Genomic DNA, 17,998 nt, shown 5'->3' on the forward strand with positions numbered 1-17,998 from the left:
TTTATTTTTATTTGTTCAAGCAATTAATCGCTTAAATTGTAACGATTAAATGATCGACTGTTAATCATTTGAGTACTTATTAGATACATTTAATACATAAACAAACTATATACATATATCAATACATCAAACTATATACAATCATATGTACATACATTAACATACTTTCATCAACGGATACATACAACAATATATACATCTCTTCCGTTATTAATTTATAATACTAACAATATGAAAAGCACAAATATGTGCAAACATAAAATTTTTTCAGTGCAAAGCACACATATTTTCAGAAATTTCATTATGATTTTATGGCTTTTTACGATCTTTGTGCACGTGTGCAATAGAAATAGCAATTGTTATTGTAATTGAAGTAAGAAATAGGACATACGATGTGTCAATTAGGTTTTTGCATTAAAAGCATTTGTTGATGCAATTTATTTTGTTTTTTTTCATAAAAATTTACAGGTCAAGAGTATTTTGATTTTTTTTTTAATTTTTGTATTTTTGTAAAAATAATAATATTGCATGTAAATAAATAATTTAATATTCGTATTTTTTCTAAGGTAACATCATAATTGCATCATATATACAAGTTTTTGTTTTGCAAATAAACATTTTTATTTTTTAAAACATTTGTTTGTCGCCATAAACCCTTTTTCTCCCCAAACACATCCATCTTTCACTACATATGTACGTACATCCTCCTTACTAAACTTTTTTTTTACCACCGCCATTAAACGGTTTTCATACACACATTTTCTGTATGTGAGTTTTATTCAAATTCTATTCATTTTGATATCTCTTGTGAGAAAAATTAAAAAAAACAATATATATAAATATCGCTCATGAAGTGAACGCAAAAAATGAAGAGTTTAAAAAAAATAGATCTCGCGAGATTAAAAATAAATCTCGTGAAACTGAGTTGTAAAACGAGAGAAATAAATAAAATTGTATTCACGAAATAAAAATACCTACTCTGCATTTATTGTATGTTTTGTTAATATGTATGGCAACCCTTTCAACTTTCGGTTGTCATTTCATTGTTAGTGTTGCAAAATTACTATAGCTTATTTAGGCAATCTAATGTGAAATACGCTTTAAATTAATTTTATGCAATAAATTTATATTTCAACAAAATTATATATACAGTAGACGTCCAATAGTACGTACCCTCTTTATTACGAATGTCCCTGGTGATGGTACAAAAAAATTATCTGTAATTAAAATGTCATAAATTTGATTCTCTACAAATTATGTTATGACTTCTAAACCCGTAATATACATAAGAAAGGAGATATATCAAAAAAATTTAATATTTTGTCCTTTGACCTCTAATATTTCTTCTAATTAAGACATAATTTCAGATAAAATTATCCATAATATTTCTAACATCAAGTTGATGGTCTGTAGTAATTTTTACATAATTCGGCATTAAAACCTTTATTTGAGTGGATTAAAAATGTATAAAAAGCACACATTTCCTATGCAATTTTTAAATGTAGCTTAATAAAAACGTTCATAACTTCTGATCCCATTAAGATCCAAATTTGAAATTTTTACACCGTAATAATAGTTCTATTGCCTATTTTTTGTAAAAAATTAAGAAAAACAAAATACCATTTTTCAGGATATTAAAGGATAAAAGACATTTTTCGGTTTATGGTCCTTGAGTCAGGACCTAAAAAATATTTTATGAAATTTTAATAATGAGTAATCGGAGTCCTGTCGAAAGAGATCACATTTGTTATAATTGGATAACGGGTTCCAAAGTAATTAAGTCGTCAACATTACTAATTTTCCACAAAAATACGCGAGATGCCCAACTTTAGGAGCCCTTAATATATGAACCGTATAAGTTATGGATCCAATTTATACGTCGTACAAACCGTATTTAAGAGCAGAATATATGTACCGAGTTTAAGAAAAATCGAAGATGTTAAAATTAAAAACTGCCTTTTTTGGTCGATAAATTTTGGAATGACTCGTATATGAATTGTGAGAAGTAAAAAAAAATGTAAAATGTATAAATTTTGAGAGGCCTTCTCATCACTCTCATTAAAGTATATACTCATTAATTTTGTATTTTCTTTATAATATGTGTTCGGACTTTTTATACCCACCTTGATGGTGGGTATATTGATTTTGTCATTCCGTTTGTAACACATCGAAATATTGGTCATATACCCACAAAAGTATATATATTCTGGGTCCTCATTAAATTCTAAGATGATCTAGCGATGTCTGTCAGTCTGTTGAAAGCACGATAAAGTCCGAATGGAAAAAGCTTGAGAGTTGAAATTTCACATAAATATTTCTTATAGGTAAGGTTTTTTTGGTATTGAAAATGGGTCCACGTTTTCGGTTCTTACTTCCATACAAGTGGCCCCTCGAAAAGTAGCTTTAACAGTCATAACTTGATTAAAAATAGGAATATAGCCAAGAAATTCGACATAAGTAAGTTTCTAATGAACCAGAATCACTATGCAATAGACCCTATCCCCCAAATAAGGTGCCCTTCAGAAAATGTCTTTTACTCTCATTACTGGCTTAAAAATACTAGTATATAGATGAAATTCGACATAAGTTTCATACGAGTCAAAATCTTCTAAGTTGACCCTACCCCCGATATAAGCTCCCCTTCAGAAGATGACTGCAACTCATTAATGGCTTAAAAATACGAATATTTAGTGAAATTCGACATATGTAAGATTCATTCGAGGTTTGATGGTTTCTAACGTTTCTTTTTTTATATACAACTTTGATACATATGAAAAATCAGAAAAATCACTCGGTATGTCATAAAAATCAGAAGTATATTTAATCATAATTAATATTCAGTATTGTAGTCTGAAAATACCTTTAAAAATATAAAAATTTTATTTCTACTTTTTATAAGTATCAATAGAAGACTTTGCTACTAGTTGATCGTTCTGTTAATACCAAATAATTGAATAAAATAAAAAACTTCGACAACAAAAAATAAACTTACAAACATATCCCGACGGGAAAAAGGTTCAGTATAGGGGCCTTACTAAAGGCATTATTCTATAGACACATGAACATCTAGCCGCATTGCAAAATCGTTTAAATTTTATATGCTAACTTAAAGAGGTCTTCCGTTGAATGCTTTTTAGAAGATTTCCAGTCGAAGGATTTGTAAAATGTATATATACAGAAAATTACATTAACAATCATATTGACTTATTCATTAGAACTTATAAAAATTGTATAAAGCAAATTTTCATATAAAATTGGATACATAATCCTTTGATAAGTGTACCTGAATCCTTTTAGTAGTTGAAAAAAGTCCTTCTAGAAAATCTCTTGCGAAAAGGCAATGAGGAATTAATATCGCATCTTTGGAATATGTAAATATGTCTTTAGAAGGCCCACAAAACGAAGTCCTAGTATTTTTTTATGTTAATAAATTTTTTTTTATGCTACCAAAATTTAAGTAGCAATGTCACCATGAACTGTTACCTAATTATAGTAGCAATAACTACTGCTATCGAAATTTTTATTTTTTTTTTGCTACATTTGTAACTACTGCTACCAAAATCTAAAGGCAGCAGTAGTAATAGTAAAAGATTTTCTGCTAGTTTTTGAACATTTTTAACTACAAAAGTGGTTGTTTTTCGTTACTAGCAGCTAATTCTAGTCTAGTTATTTAAACACTGGTTGCGATAAGTTATAACGTTAGCGGTTTTACTTGTAAGAATTTATCTCTACACTTTTTCAAGGATGAAAATAGAAGTAGTTAGAAAAATCCTAACATAGTATAAAGGGAACAGAAAATAGGGTTTCCACTGACCACGGATTGACGACGTAATAATGCAGTTAATTATTTCTCCCCCTATAATCTTACAGAACTTTTTAAGAACCATTTCGAAGAGATTGTATTAGTACATTAGTATGCGTATTAATGTACTTAAATCGTTGCAGAGGTATTCCTTCAAAAATGTTATCCACGGCACCGAACCCGAACGTTTGGCCGGACACTAGTAGAATTCAACTACTTGTATTTAAGTGTATCTTTGAAATCAAAGAATAACAATTTTTTTTTAACTTTATTAAAAATTTTTGACTCACTGTAAATGCATAATACCATATGTAATCGTCATACATACATTGTGGTACAATTTTCAAAAAGCTACAAAAATATTTAATAATATTTTTTATTAACTCTTTATTTTTTTAATCTTAATTTTGTTCTTGGTATGTATTTAATATTGGTAGCCTACAGAAGTTTCACCATTAAAGGGTGTTGGGGGAAAGGGAGCAGTAGGGAACCCAGTTGGTGGTCTCCAATTCGGTGGAGGAGGTGCAGGTGCTGCAGAGGGCCATGAATTTGGTGGTAGCATTCTAGGTGGTGGTGGTATTCCTACGGGGGGTGGTAACGACTGATTTCCTGCTAATGGTGGTAACGGTGGAGGGGGTACGAATGCAGACTGTGGTGGTGGTACAGGTGGTGGTGGAGGCATCATTGACGCAGAACCAGGATTTGGTGGAGGAGGAGGTGCTAATAGTGGAGGTGGAATTAATTGACCAGCCATTACCGGTATCATATTAGGCACAGGAGCGTCAGCAAAAAGTTGATGTGGTCGATCAGCATGTGAAGATGGATTTTGCGCAGCCAATAATCGTTCTGCCGCAGAACCATGTCGTTCCCCTTTAGAGTCTTTCTTAAATGCATATGAAACTGATATAGGTCTATTACAAAGATATTGCCCATTCATTGCATCCATTGCAGCGTCAGACGCTTCAAAACTTGCAAAGTTTATAAAGGCGAACCCCTTAGAATTTCCAGTTTCAGGGTCTCGCATTATTTTTGGTGTTTGCAATATAACTCCAAAAGCTGAAAATGTATCATACAAAAGCTTTTCGTCTACTTCAGGATCCAAATTTCCGATAAATATGTTCGCACCAACATCTAAATTCTTTTGGTGGGCAGAGGCTTTATTAACTCGTATTGGCTTTCCGTACAGTTTTATCATATTCATAATTTTTATAGCATAGTCAGCATCATCTTCACTAAGAAATTCTACAAACCCATATCCTTGGTGCATTTGAGTAACACGATCCTTTGGCATATGAACATTTACTGAAAAAATAAAGAAGTTGAATTTAATAAACATATGAATAAGCATTTTTTTAAATATAGTGTACACATGAGAATCTTTGAATGTTCAGTTAATGGCGAACTACTCATTTTTCAAAATACGTTACCAGACTCGCCTGTGACACACTAACTTTAAAATAATGTATGTATCAGTTTAACCCATGCATTTACTACTTTTTTACACGTCTTTTTATTTTTTGCTGCGATTTTTTGAACAAAACATGCTAACTTAGAACAAATGTTGGCTTTTGCATATGTTCAATATGAAAACCTCAAAACTCCGTAGCACAGTACAGTTAAGCGAACTCACATGTTAAACAATGCGGTAATTAAACGCGAATCTGTCGAAGACAAAAATGATCGCTTCTTACAAATTATTCGTTTGCATTCTTTTGTTTATAAAATAAATAATAATATACAGTGAATCAACTAAGTTTTTTGCCTACCTTTTTTTAAGAGAATTAGATTTTTGTTCATAAATAAAATTGGAAAAAAAACATGTAAAAAGTAAATTTATGTTTTCAATTAAAAATTGAGATTGTGTAAAATAGGAAAACCAAGAAAAAAATATTAAAATACAAATTTTGGTGCATTTGTTGTTGCATTTTATTATTCTTCATCAGAATTTGCATGTCAATAAAGTATTTTGCATATTGAGAATTTCGGTTAATTTCGTTGGGTTTTTTTTTTAAATTATGTTTTAATTCCTCTTTGGAATTTATTGTTTTTCTGTTAAAAGGACAAGTGTTAAGTATTTTTCAATTGTAATTTGCAAAAATCATTTAATCATTGTGTAGAAATGTGAAATGTGTTAGTTTAGATTTCTAGAACAAGTGTAAATCAATGAAATATAATTATGAGATGCTTAATCAATAACATTAAAAAATATTAAATAGAGTAATTTATGAAATGGTCCAAAGAATTATTAGAAAAACGCACTGAGTGGTGCTTCAAAATCTTTAACTACCAAAGGGATACGACTTGTATCCATGGAAAACCATTGGATTCCTGATTTATCTTCTCCAAAATCCATATACGAACTAGGAGGAACACTATGTTTTAATTTAGAGTTCTAAACAGACCTTAGGATCCTTGGAACCAATGTAAAGTAAACTGTCGTGTAGTACAGGAAAAATACCTAATTTAGATATTTTAAAATAGAGGTAGTTATCATACCCTTAGATCAACAAAAGCAAAAATTTTCAGCTAATACATACACTTATAAATATTTAGAACCCAAATTAAGAATAACTATCCAGATCCTAATACGCCTACTGTATCTTATTCATAAAATAAAGCATTTAAAATATGAGATAGAAAATCAGGATTTTATCATGTAATAGTTTTATAGTGGTATATGGTGATGTCCCCATACTCAAAGTGGTTAGGATGGTACTTAGTGTTAGATTTATTGAATAAGAATCAATATTCTACAATTCTAAATAAAATTTACACAGTACTCCCCAGTATAATGGGGTTTCCGTAATGTAGTGATTGTTTATCAATACAAAATAACCAAAAATCCAGATTATTTATGTTATAATATATAGATTTATATCTGACTTAACATTTTTTCTAGGTCCAAATCCATTGATTATCTAATATATCATGTATCCAATTCAAGATTACTTATTATTTTCGAAATTTAATCAAAGAAACGATAGATTTCATATTAAGTCAAATATTAATAAATTCTTATAGGTATATAGGATAATAAATCAGTTAAGAAATGTCCAAGAAATGTCGTTCCACTACTAAAATATCTAAAAATGTTATTCTAATATATAGGAGTAATAAAAATATTAAATTTTATAAAATAATGCAGCAATATTGAAAAAAATAACAAAAAAATCCTAAAAAAGCAAAATACTTTATTGACTTAAAAAATTAACAATACGTTCTTATTTTATCAAAAATTTCGTTAAATAATATTACGATTTTACATTTTATGGTAGAAAATTAATATATAAGATATTCTTTAAAAAATACAACAAACAAATAGTTTTTTTTTTTTTTTTGCTGTAAATAATTTTTCAGATAAAGTTTTTTCTTAAAATTTATAAAATTTTACATAGGCAAATTACTTAATTGATTCACTGTAAATACAATATCGGACAAAATAAAGTGCAAAAGTACTCATGATACATTAATTCTTTCAGCGAAAATCTTTTAAATGTAATTATTTAATATACAATGCTACAAAAATAACAATAAAACAAAATTATTCTACTTAGGGCGGGTTTCTTACTCATCAGTTAAACTAGGCTTAACTTGCTGTTAGGAACAAATTTAGGCGGACTTTAACCGATAATTGTGTTTTTCAGTTTTAGATTTAAGCTTTTTTCACTCAAAAACATAAACAATGAACAGCTGTTTTTTGCAAACAATACTTTTGTAAAATGGAAAATTTTGGAAAAATGTTCATTTCATTTGACCCTAGCCCCCATACAAGCTCCCCTTCAGAAAAAGACTAAAAGGTCAAAATTCACTTACAAACACTAATGACACTTATAAATTCTACATAAATAATATTAAAGTAGACTTAATTCCCCCTACCAACATTTATAAGGATAGTGCCATATTTTGCCCTATTCCCCTTTGAGCCTCTTGTAAAAAATCCCTTTTTTTGCCAAAAAAAAAAAAAAATATTCCGAAATAAAGTTAAAAAACAAATCAAATGCTTTATATTTTAAATAATCCCCATTTTTAACATACATACCGACTGGTGTTTTTTCCTACAATAATGTTATTTTTTAAATTTATCAAGTGTTTCTTTAGGTTAGGTTCAACTACTTGCTAAGGAATAGATGGATAAGCTTTCGCAGCTATCACGAAAATAGTATTTCGCGGTATACCACAGGGTGGCATTTTGTCACCTTTACTCTGGGTTACCACGATTAATAGCCTCTTAAGGACCCTAACCGAGAAATTACTTCGACCTGTCTGCTATGCATGATGTCGTAATACTTTCTACTTGTGTAGAAGAGCTGAGGAGACTCTGAATACGGTCTTGAGCTTGGCTCAACCGAGAGGCCTCAATGTTAACCCGGCGAAGACGGAAATTTGTCTTTTTACAAGAAAGACAAAAATTTATACATATAGTGAACCTTGCTTCCTGGGTAAGAAGATACTGGTGACAAAGTTAAGTACTTAAGTTTAATACTTGACCAGAAATTAAAATGGAGACACCACATAGAGGATAGGATCATCAATGTGGTCTTAGTCCTACTATGACAAATTGGCTTTATAAAAGTGTAATTAGACCAATTCTGGCTTATGCTTCATAATCTGGTGGACTGCTTTGGACAAAAAGTGTAATATCAAAATACTACAGGGAGTTCAGCGTACATGCTGCTTGGGTATAAGTGGTGCCATGTGTACTACTTCAACCACGGCTCTGAAAATGTTGCTAGATATTCCACCCATTGAAACTGAACGGCTCTTTACTTTAGGAGAACTGGCCAAAAACGGTTATAGGACACGTCATCAATGTATACTGGACACATTGGAAGGTTATACACATTCATCGGACGTGCCTGATCGCATACCAGACACAGAACATGTCGGAAACTTTGAATCGCTAATCCCAGATAGAACGTCTTGGTCAAGCGGAACATTGGAGCAAATACTAGTAGGGATCCGTTGCTGCACGGATGGCTCTGGCCAAAACGGTTATAGGACACGTCATCAATGTATACTGGACACATTGGAAGGTTATACACATTCATCGGACGTGCCTGATCGCATACCAGACTCAGAATATGTCGGAAACTTTGAATCGCTAATCCCAGATGGAACGTCTTGGTCAAGGGGAACATTAAAGCAAATACTAGTAGGGATACGTTGCTATACGGATGGCTCTAAATTAGGGGACAAAGTGGGCCTTGGGTTCTATATTGAAGACCCAGAAACAATAATATACCACTATACCTAATCATAACACAAGCTTCCAGGCAGAAGTACGAGCAAAAACGGAATGTGTAAATTGGATTAGAATAAATATGGCGCCCACAGGGCTTAATATATTTACCGACAGCCAGAAGGCAATTAGGGCGATATCAAATGTTAGAATTAAATCTAAGACCGTATTAGATTGTAAGAAAGCTTTAACTGAATACTCTCGCAGAGGTAAGGTTTACATCATATGGGTACCAGGCCACTCAGGAGTAGTCGGCAACGCCGAATCTTATATACCCTTCACTAAGTATGTTTTAAAAAACAGTTATTATTTATTTTGTATTTCTGCACACATGTCACACATAACTTACACACAAACAAATATAAACTGTAGCAGAAAGAAATATTAACCGTTGTACTGTACTACCACCGTAAAACTGTATTACCACCTTCAAATAAATATGAGCTGTATTACCAACATATTACTGCTTTATCTCCTTGTTGTTTTTATGCTTTTATTTATAATTTGTTGAGGAAATTTTTAAAGGTAGTCTCAGATTTTTGCTTATATCTCAGTTATTTATGGACCGATTTTTCTGAATAGGATTTTGATTGAATAGGAAACTTCTCGAAAGCATGTCGGACAGAATTATTGAAGATTTGGATCTCGAAGATATCTGGATGGTACGTATTATTAGTGGACATAAAGGATTACGTGCACATCTATACAAAATTGGACATGCGGATTTAGACGAATGTAGAGCATGTGGAGAGGACAGTGAAACTCTGGAGCACTTTATTTGTCACTGTCAGGCATTCGTCGAAGTTAGATCCAAGTATCTTGGAAGTGATGTTATTTCGGAAATAACATTCTTAACCAACACTGATTGGAAGATTCTTAGGAATTACGTTCAGGAAACTTAGTTTCTGAACATGGAAAAATAATACATTCAGTAAACAATTTTTTTATGAATTGGAGCTCACAAAAGGCCCGATAGTGGCCTAGGTGTATTTCTTCGGATTTGATGTAGTACACAATCCTATCAACCTAACCTAAGCCATTTTGATAAATTGTCATTATTTTTTCCTACAAAAATGTTATTTTTTACTTTATCAAGTCTTCTTTACCTTATTATTTTTCTGATATATGAAGTTACCAAGGCCCATTCCAAAGGCACTGACCTTCAGATTTGACTGACTCAAATTTTCGTAGTTGGTCAGATGAGTTCCAATTTGTATCGAAAATGTTGACAATGAGTTGGAGATATAAAAAAATTAAAAATGGGTGAAAAACAGTCAAAATTAGTACTTTTGAGCATAAATACCAATTATTGTCTTTACTTAAGCCAAAATATATTCCATTAACCTTTTTAAAGCTTCAGAAATATGAATTAGCATAGTACTGTTGGAAGTTGGACCAAAAGGGGACAAAAAATAGGACAAAAGGGTGAAAACTGCAAAAGTTAGTACTTTTGTGATTTGAGGCCATTTTTTCTATTCTACGCCTTTTTATAGTATCGGAAATATGCATATTTTGGAAGCCCTCCCAAAGGGGGTAAAAACGGGCAAAAAATGGAATTCTGTATGCCAACTTTATTATCACCAGTAATACCGGTGCAACGCCGGGTATAAGCAGCTAGTAGTATATAAAAGTGCCACCTTATTTTGTCCGAAAAACAAATGAATTAACTATAATTTTAAATATTATACAGAAAAATTTTAAGTGCAATAATTATATTCTATTGTTATTTTTGTAGCATTGTATATTAACTTAGGGAATTTTAAAAAAATTTCTATATTCAATAATCATTTAACATATTTTTCGCTGAAAATATATAGCATGAGTACTTTGCACTTTAATTTGTCCGATAGTGTATGTATGCATACACTCACTAAAACAAACAAAAAGGAGTAGGAAAGTGAAGTCGGACACATATTGTTAAAACAAATATATACTTAAGATATAATTAATACAAATTAAGCAAAAAAAAAAAACGATTTTTATTTTTTCAAGACTGACATTACTAACGATTCATCATACTTTTTAATCGAGATTACCTTTTTTTAATTTAATGAAATGTGATAACTTTTTTATGATAAATTAGCTAATTTATTTTTTCTTTTTTTATATATCATATATATTGAATTTTGTCTTAATTTCCATATACTATTTTTATTGGTGAAAAACTGATTTTCTGAATGAGATAGATTTGCAGAATTTCATCCTGAATAATGTTCTGATTTAATCTATTTTCAAAATTTTGATAGGAAGTAGGATCTGAAAGGGTTTGTAACTGAAAAAATTTATAATTTGTTAAAAAAAAAGTGTTTTCGACGCTTTTTTCTGGTAAATTGATTATTTGTTGTGAGAACGGTTGATAATGAATATATGAACATTTTTAAATATCTATAAAATAGCTGTTAATGCATAAAAGTGAGCATTTCAAAGGCCTATATTTCATATAATTAAAGGCTCTTTATTATTATATAACCACAATTTCAGATTTTAGGGAAGGATCCGAGATATAAGAAGTCGGGCATAGAATGTTACGTTTAATTTAAAAATCGTCTAAGGGTGAAATGTAGCTACAACCAAGCCATAAATATTGATATATCATATGAAACGATCGGACTTAAAATGATGATGTAATATATACAAAAACAAAAAGGGCGGTATCTTTAGGCGTGGCAAAAAAAATAATTTTTATATTTTTAGAAATGTTATTAACATATCTTTAATTCTAGGGGGCGACTGACACAAACTTTCGTAACTTTCACGCTTATGTTGCCCATTACAATAACACTGTAAGTCCAAAATTTTGGGTTTATTTTGATCATAGTAATCAATATTTAAACTGATATAGATATTTTTGAGTTAGACCATAATGATATAGTGGCATGCAGCCTGGGCGTCATTGCTATATACAAATAATGATACTACCATATTGAATGGTGTTCCTTCGAGGCATGTTTTGGAGTTATACACTTCCACTATACATTGAAAACTTAAAATATGTAAAACCCTTCTATTATGAAAATGGACTTAAGTTCCAATATATTGAATTAGCGACTAAATAATGACATCAATAATATATCTTGGATCTTTTAAATACAGATTCTTGTAACAAAAAATACTATTTTTAGATACTCCAAGGGGTCTATTAAATCCCACTATCAAATTTTGGTTTTATCTGTGGAAAAAAAGAAAAATACAAAAAATTTTGCCAAAAATCGCCATTTTAATGATATTACATAAAAAAGGGTACAAATCCCCAAAAATTGTAGACCAAATGGGCCTAAAATATATCATTTCGGTTGATAGTAACCCCTTCAAAACAATTTAAAAACCAATCGATTCTAAAATTTGTGTTTCGTATAATCACGGCTGTTATGGAATCTGATTGCTTTCGGAATCAGATTTGAAACCGAACAAAAATTGATTTTGGTGTCATAGAAACCAATGTTATTGGTTTCATATTCGAATCAGAATTGTAATCAGAATTTGATGTCATATTATCTGATGTTATCGTTTTTTGTCAGAAATAATCCGATCAGCTGACTGCTTACAGATTTGCAGTTTTCTTTTGTTAGAATGTTGTTGGAAAATGTAAGTTAAATAAATAAAAATTTTATAATTTATAAATATTCAATTATTTTTGGCACAAATAGGGGCAAACATAGAAATGCAACACAGAATGCATTATTTTCAGAGTTCATGGAGAAGAACCCACCCAAAACGCGGTAAAGTTTTAGTGGATTCTCTTTGGCAGGAATTGACGGATTCTCTAAACTTCGCTGGTCCGCCGAATAAGTGGGTGGAAAAAGGTAAACTATTTTTCTAAAGTTCATTAATTTGGCCACAATACAACTGATACAGTACTTCTGCCTAGACTTATGGTGGAATCGTTTCCAACTGACCTTTCGTAAGACCCTTCTGCTAAAAATCGCAATGTTGCAGCCAGTTGAATCACGCAGGGAATGGTTGATGGTAACAAATGTTCTTTTACAATGTCCAACACCATTACGAACGCTTCATTATTCGGACGGTATTGTCCAATGAATCTGCAAACCACTAAAGAGTTAAAACCACTTCCCGGCCAAATCAAAATCTCTACGTACACAGATTCTGGCAGTTCCAATGGATTGCTGTGATCAACGATTAATTCGTTGACAACTTCATCCTCCATCAATAAAAATGCAACTACTGCCTAAACCATTTAAATTTTTTTGTAAAAATTAATTTAAAAAAATGTATAATAAGTCAACTTCTGAAAATTTAACTAAACTAAAAAATGTAAACAAAAGAAAACATCTGATTCGAATATGGGTTTTGTTTATTTTCGTAAGTAGGCAAAATCAAGACGATTTCATGACAAATATTCAAATCGGAATTGATATTAATTTCTAATAAATTACCAAATCTGACTTGGATTCCATAACAGCCGTGAATATGATCAAATATGATATACAGAAAAATTCGTATACTTTTGTGAGGCAATTTTATACTTTTTTTAAAAAATTTAATTTATGTAAATGTAAATTTTTCAAGTTTTAAAAAGCGTGATATCAAACCTAAGGACTGTCTAAACAATATAACAAATTAATTTATTTTTATGCACACAAAATATATTATTAAATTTGGTTTCTTTTCATAGTTTACCTAAATTCAAATACTCTGAGAGACACTGTATGTATGAATGTAAAAATCGTACTTGAGTAGACTTATTGGAAAATTGATTATAACCACAAAACTAAACATTTGTATATGTAACCATTATGGATAATTCTTAAAGAATATTGGAATCAATTTGTGTTTCACATTTAAGGCTTTATAAATTAGACATAAATTTAAGAGCTCTATAATTCTAAAATCATAAAGACGCTTACCTACAGGACCGGCTTGTACAAATAACTCCCATAATAACGTTTCAGAAACCTTGTCATCAAGACCACCAACATAAATTGTAGCATCTTAAAAATAATAAATAAAAAATTTAATATTTTAACAATTTACAAAAATTAAAGAGAATTTACCTTGATTTCGTTCTGCAATTGGTCCAGCGGCCATAATGTGTTCGTTCAACTTCCAAAGATCTACAATCTACACAATTAAAATCATCGGCTTAAAAACAGAATTTTGTATGTAAAAATAAACTAGCTTAAATTCAAAGCATAAAATTTTAATTTGTCCAATTAAAAAAAATTTAAAGAAATTTCCAAAATTATATTATTATTTATTTTCAATCATTCATTATACTTTGTGCCAGGGCGAATTCATACAAGGTGGTGGCCACTGAACATCAAAAAGTGAAACGCTTTCAAAAAGTTTCTAAGCCTACTGTCAGTCGGTAACAGGGTACACTCATAATGTGAAGTCAATTAACTCATTTTTTTAGTTGAGGTAGATAAAACTGTCAAAATACACCATTTAGAGTTGCCACAATCCAAAAAATATGTACATCTATATAGGGATTTATTATATTTTTAGGACAAAAAATTAATAAATAAATTTTATATTCCTTTTAATCCTTAGTAAATTTATGCGAAATACTAAAAAATTTAACAAACTATTTATCTTAAATATGCATCTATTTTATCAATTATAGGCAACTTTTTACTAATCAATTGAGAGTACAAACATCCCACAATTGTAAATAAAATTATTAAAACTTGATTTTATCATAGGTATCTTAATTTTTAACAACATTCCATTGTTATAATATTGTTAAATTTTTAAGATTTTTTTATATTGTATTTTATTTTATAAGGAAATCTTGTTGTATTTTTTAGTAGAAATTTGTAACCGTCTATGGCCTTATAAAAGTTATGGTAATAAATAAATAATAGTGGTTTGGTCACATTTCTATAAAGATCATTATATATTTCTTATACGACAATAGTAGAGACCTAGACGATATTATAAGTTCCCAATATTGACTGATAAAAAATAATATGTATATAATTTGTATTTTTGCTGCATACTTAAAATTTTGTAATCAAATATTAATTTTTTGTTATTTTAATTGATAATTTATTTACTTTTTTAATAAGTAAATAATAAATAATATTCTAAGCCCCTTATTCACAAACATTTTTATTTTATTAAAAAAAAATTCCATACAAAATACCGTTTATAAAATAAAAATTTTGTTTGTGAATTTATTTTTAATAAATTTTATTTTATTATTATTTGTCTTACAATACATATTTACTTTACGTAAAGAGATTTTTGGGCATGTCGGATTGTCTTTATGTAAGGTAAATTAAAAAAACACCGTGGCAACATGTAATTTTTTTGACAGAAGTATCTACTTTTGTTGTTTTTGTAGAAATGACTTCACCCTGGTAGGTACCTAACTCTGAAAGTAAATTAATAAAGTAGCGACACGAGTTGTTGTACAACAAGCGTCTACAAAAAACATAGGCAATTTGTTTTTGTTCGAAATACTCCCTTGTCAAAATTTGTTTACAAAAATGAACCAATAATTAATGGAAAATATGGCATTATTGTTGTACTTTCCAAAAATATGTTGTTATTTACATTAAAAGTCACAGAGTTTTCTTTATTTTTTAAAAATTAGAACATTTTTAAAAATATTATACATCTAAAATACACTTTTTCACATTAAATACAACAATTTACTCAGAAATTTGTACAAAAGTACATCTAAAATACACTTTTTCACATTAAATACAACAAATTACTCAGAAATTTGTACAAATCGCTCTTAGTGAGTTAAAGGCATATTTCGATAAATGGAAAATTATGATTAATCCAGAAAAAACTCAAACAATATATTTTACCAGGAAGCGTAATGCTAGATGATTTTCAACCTCATATTTTAAATGCTTTATTTTATTAATAAGATATGGTAGGCATATTAGGATCTGGATAGTTATTCTTGATTTGGGTTCTAAATATTTATAAGTGTATGTATTAGCTAAAAAATATTGTTTTTGTTGACCTTTGGGGTATGATAAACACCTATATTTTAAAATATCTAAATTAGGTATTTTTCCTGTACTACACGACACTTTACTTTACATTGGTTCCAAGCATTCAAAGGTCTGTTTAGAGGTACAAATTTAAACATAATGTTCCTCCTAGTTCGTATATGGATTTTGGAGAAGCTAAATCAAGAGTCCAATGGTTTTTCTTGGATACGAGTTGCCTCCCTTTGGCAGTTCAAGATTTTGAAGCACCACTCAGTGCATTTTTTCTAATAATTCTTTGGATCATTTCATCAATTATTCTATTTTATATTTTTTAATGTTATTGATTAAACATCTCATAATTATACTTCATTGTTTTATATTTTTCTAGAAATCCAAACTAATTTTTTATATCGAAATTGTCTTATTATTATCCTTTAAACATTTTTAAGGCAAATAACATCACATTTTCACACAAAGAGTATATGATTTTAGCAAATTACAATCGAAAAATACTTAAATCTCGTCCTTTTAACAATAAAAGAATAAATTCCAAAAAGGTATTAAAAAATAATTTGAAATCCCAACGAATTTAACCGGAATTCTCAATATGCGAAATACTTTATTGAAGTGCAAATTATGATGGAAAATAATAAAATGCAACAACAAATGCACCAAAATTTGTATTTAATTATTTTTTTCTTGGTTTTACCATTTTACACAATTTATATTTTTAATTGGAAAACATAAATTTACTTTTTACCTGTTTTTTTTTTTTTTAATATTATGTATGAATAAAAAAAAAAATTCTCTTAAAAAAGATAGACAAAAAACTTAGTTGATATACTGTTCATACCAATTTTATTTCAGAGCTTTTTTTTACATAATTCAAAATTTTAACGAAGTTTTTTTCCGTTTAACGAACATTTTTAAATATAAAAATGTAAACACTAACAAACTTTGACAACTACGTAAACCAGACGAATTAAGAAAAAAAATTATCAGTTGATTGAATAACACCACCTTATATGAATTCGCCTTGAACCCCTATGTCGGCTCTGTTCGCAAGCCTTATTAGCTTAAATTGACGATTTTTAAATTTTATTGTCGGCTAAGCTAATAAGGCTTGCGAACAGAACCGACATAGGGGCACAAAGTATACAGAGATGTCACTTTTGACATTTGAAAAAGTCCAAAATCAGCTTTTGTTTGATATTGAAATTGTTTGGTGAGAAGAGGTATATAAAATACAGCTAAAAAAATCATTGAATTCGTTTTGTGCGAAAGAGAGGAAAATAGCTTTTTGCTCGTGACGTCTCTGTATACCCTGTGATAGGGGGTTCAAGTCGAATTCATATAAGGTGGTGTTTACATTTTTATATTTAAAAATGTTCGTTAAACTGATAAAAACTTCGTTAAAATTTTGAATTATGTAAAAAAAACTCTCAAAATACCAATCAAGATATATTAATTATAAGGTAGTGTTATCAGAACAGCTGATCGTTTTTTGCTACTATGTTCATTTTTCGCCGTGGTGTAGAATTAATGTCAAACTTTGTTTACATTTTGTAAATGTCAAACTTTGTTTTCATTTTGTTAATGTCAAATTTGTGATTAAAGTGAAATTGTGTGATTAAAGACAAAATTTATGCTGTTAAATTCGTTTAAGTTTTAAAACCAATAATAATACTACACGAAATTAGTTTTATTTTTAAAAACATCAAATTAAATTACAAACAGATTCAAATTTATAAACATTTTTTTGTTTTACAAAAATTCGCTTTGATTTATTTGTCAGCTGTTTTTGACATTTTTCCCTGACAGCCAATTCGCCTTCAAGTGCAGGCACAATGTCAAACTACATATAAAAAAAATATAACCAATTCGCTCGGTATTCTGAATTCGCCGATGACTCTACCTTATAAAATTAATATACCTTGATACCAATCATCTTGTTAACAAATATCATTTTCTTTAAATAATTGGTATGAACAGTATATCAACTAAGTTTTTTGCCTACCTTTTTTAAGAGAATTTTGTTTTTTA

The 17,998-nt window shown here is 29.4% G+C and overlaps 1 protein-coding gene across 1 annotated transcript; it reads right to left on the bottom strand.

The window, feature by feature from the left end:
• Nucleotides 1-4,164: 4,164 nt before the first annotated feature.
• Nucleotides 4,165-14,368, bottom strand: LOC111680242 (splicing factor 3B subunit 4). The gene is made up of 3 exons (XM_023441868.2): nucleotides 14,054-14,368; nucleotides 13,907-13,990; nucleotides 4,165-5,104 (listed from the first exon to the last, which is right to left on the bottom strand). The coding sequence occupies exons 1-3, from the start codon at nucleotides 14,085-14,087 to the stop codon at nucleotides 4,227-4,229; spliced, it is 996 nt and encodes a 331-aa protein (XP_023297636.1). The 5' UTR covers nucleotides 14,088-14,368; the 3' UTR covers nucleotides 4,165-4,226.
• Nucleotides 14,369-17,998: the final 3,630 nt, after the last annotated feature.

This window comes from Lucilia cuprina, chromosome 3 (genome assembly GCF_022045245.1).
Source record: "Lucilia cuprina isolate Lc7/37 chromosome 3, ASM2204524v1, whole genome shotgun sequence".
NCBI lineage: Eukaryota > Metazoa > Arthropoda > Insecta > Diptera > Calliphoridae > Lucilia > Lucilia cuprina.

What these genes read in the sequence shown, in the direction of transcription:
- LOC111680242 (XM_023441868.2), bottom strand. Translation starts at nt 14,087, where the DNA reads ATGGCCGCTGGACCAATTGCAGAACGAAATCAAG. An exon ending in AATTGCAGAACGAAATCAAG is followed by an intron (nt 13,991 to 14,053) that starts GTAAATTCTCTT and finishes ATTATTTTTAAG; the next exon opens with ATGCTACAATTTATGTTGGT. An exon ending in TGTACAAGCCGGTCCTGTAG is followed by an intron (nt 5,105 to 13,906) that starts GTAAGCGTCTTT and finishes TTATTTTTTCAG; the next exon opens with TAAATGTTCATATGCCAAAG.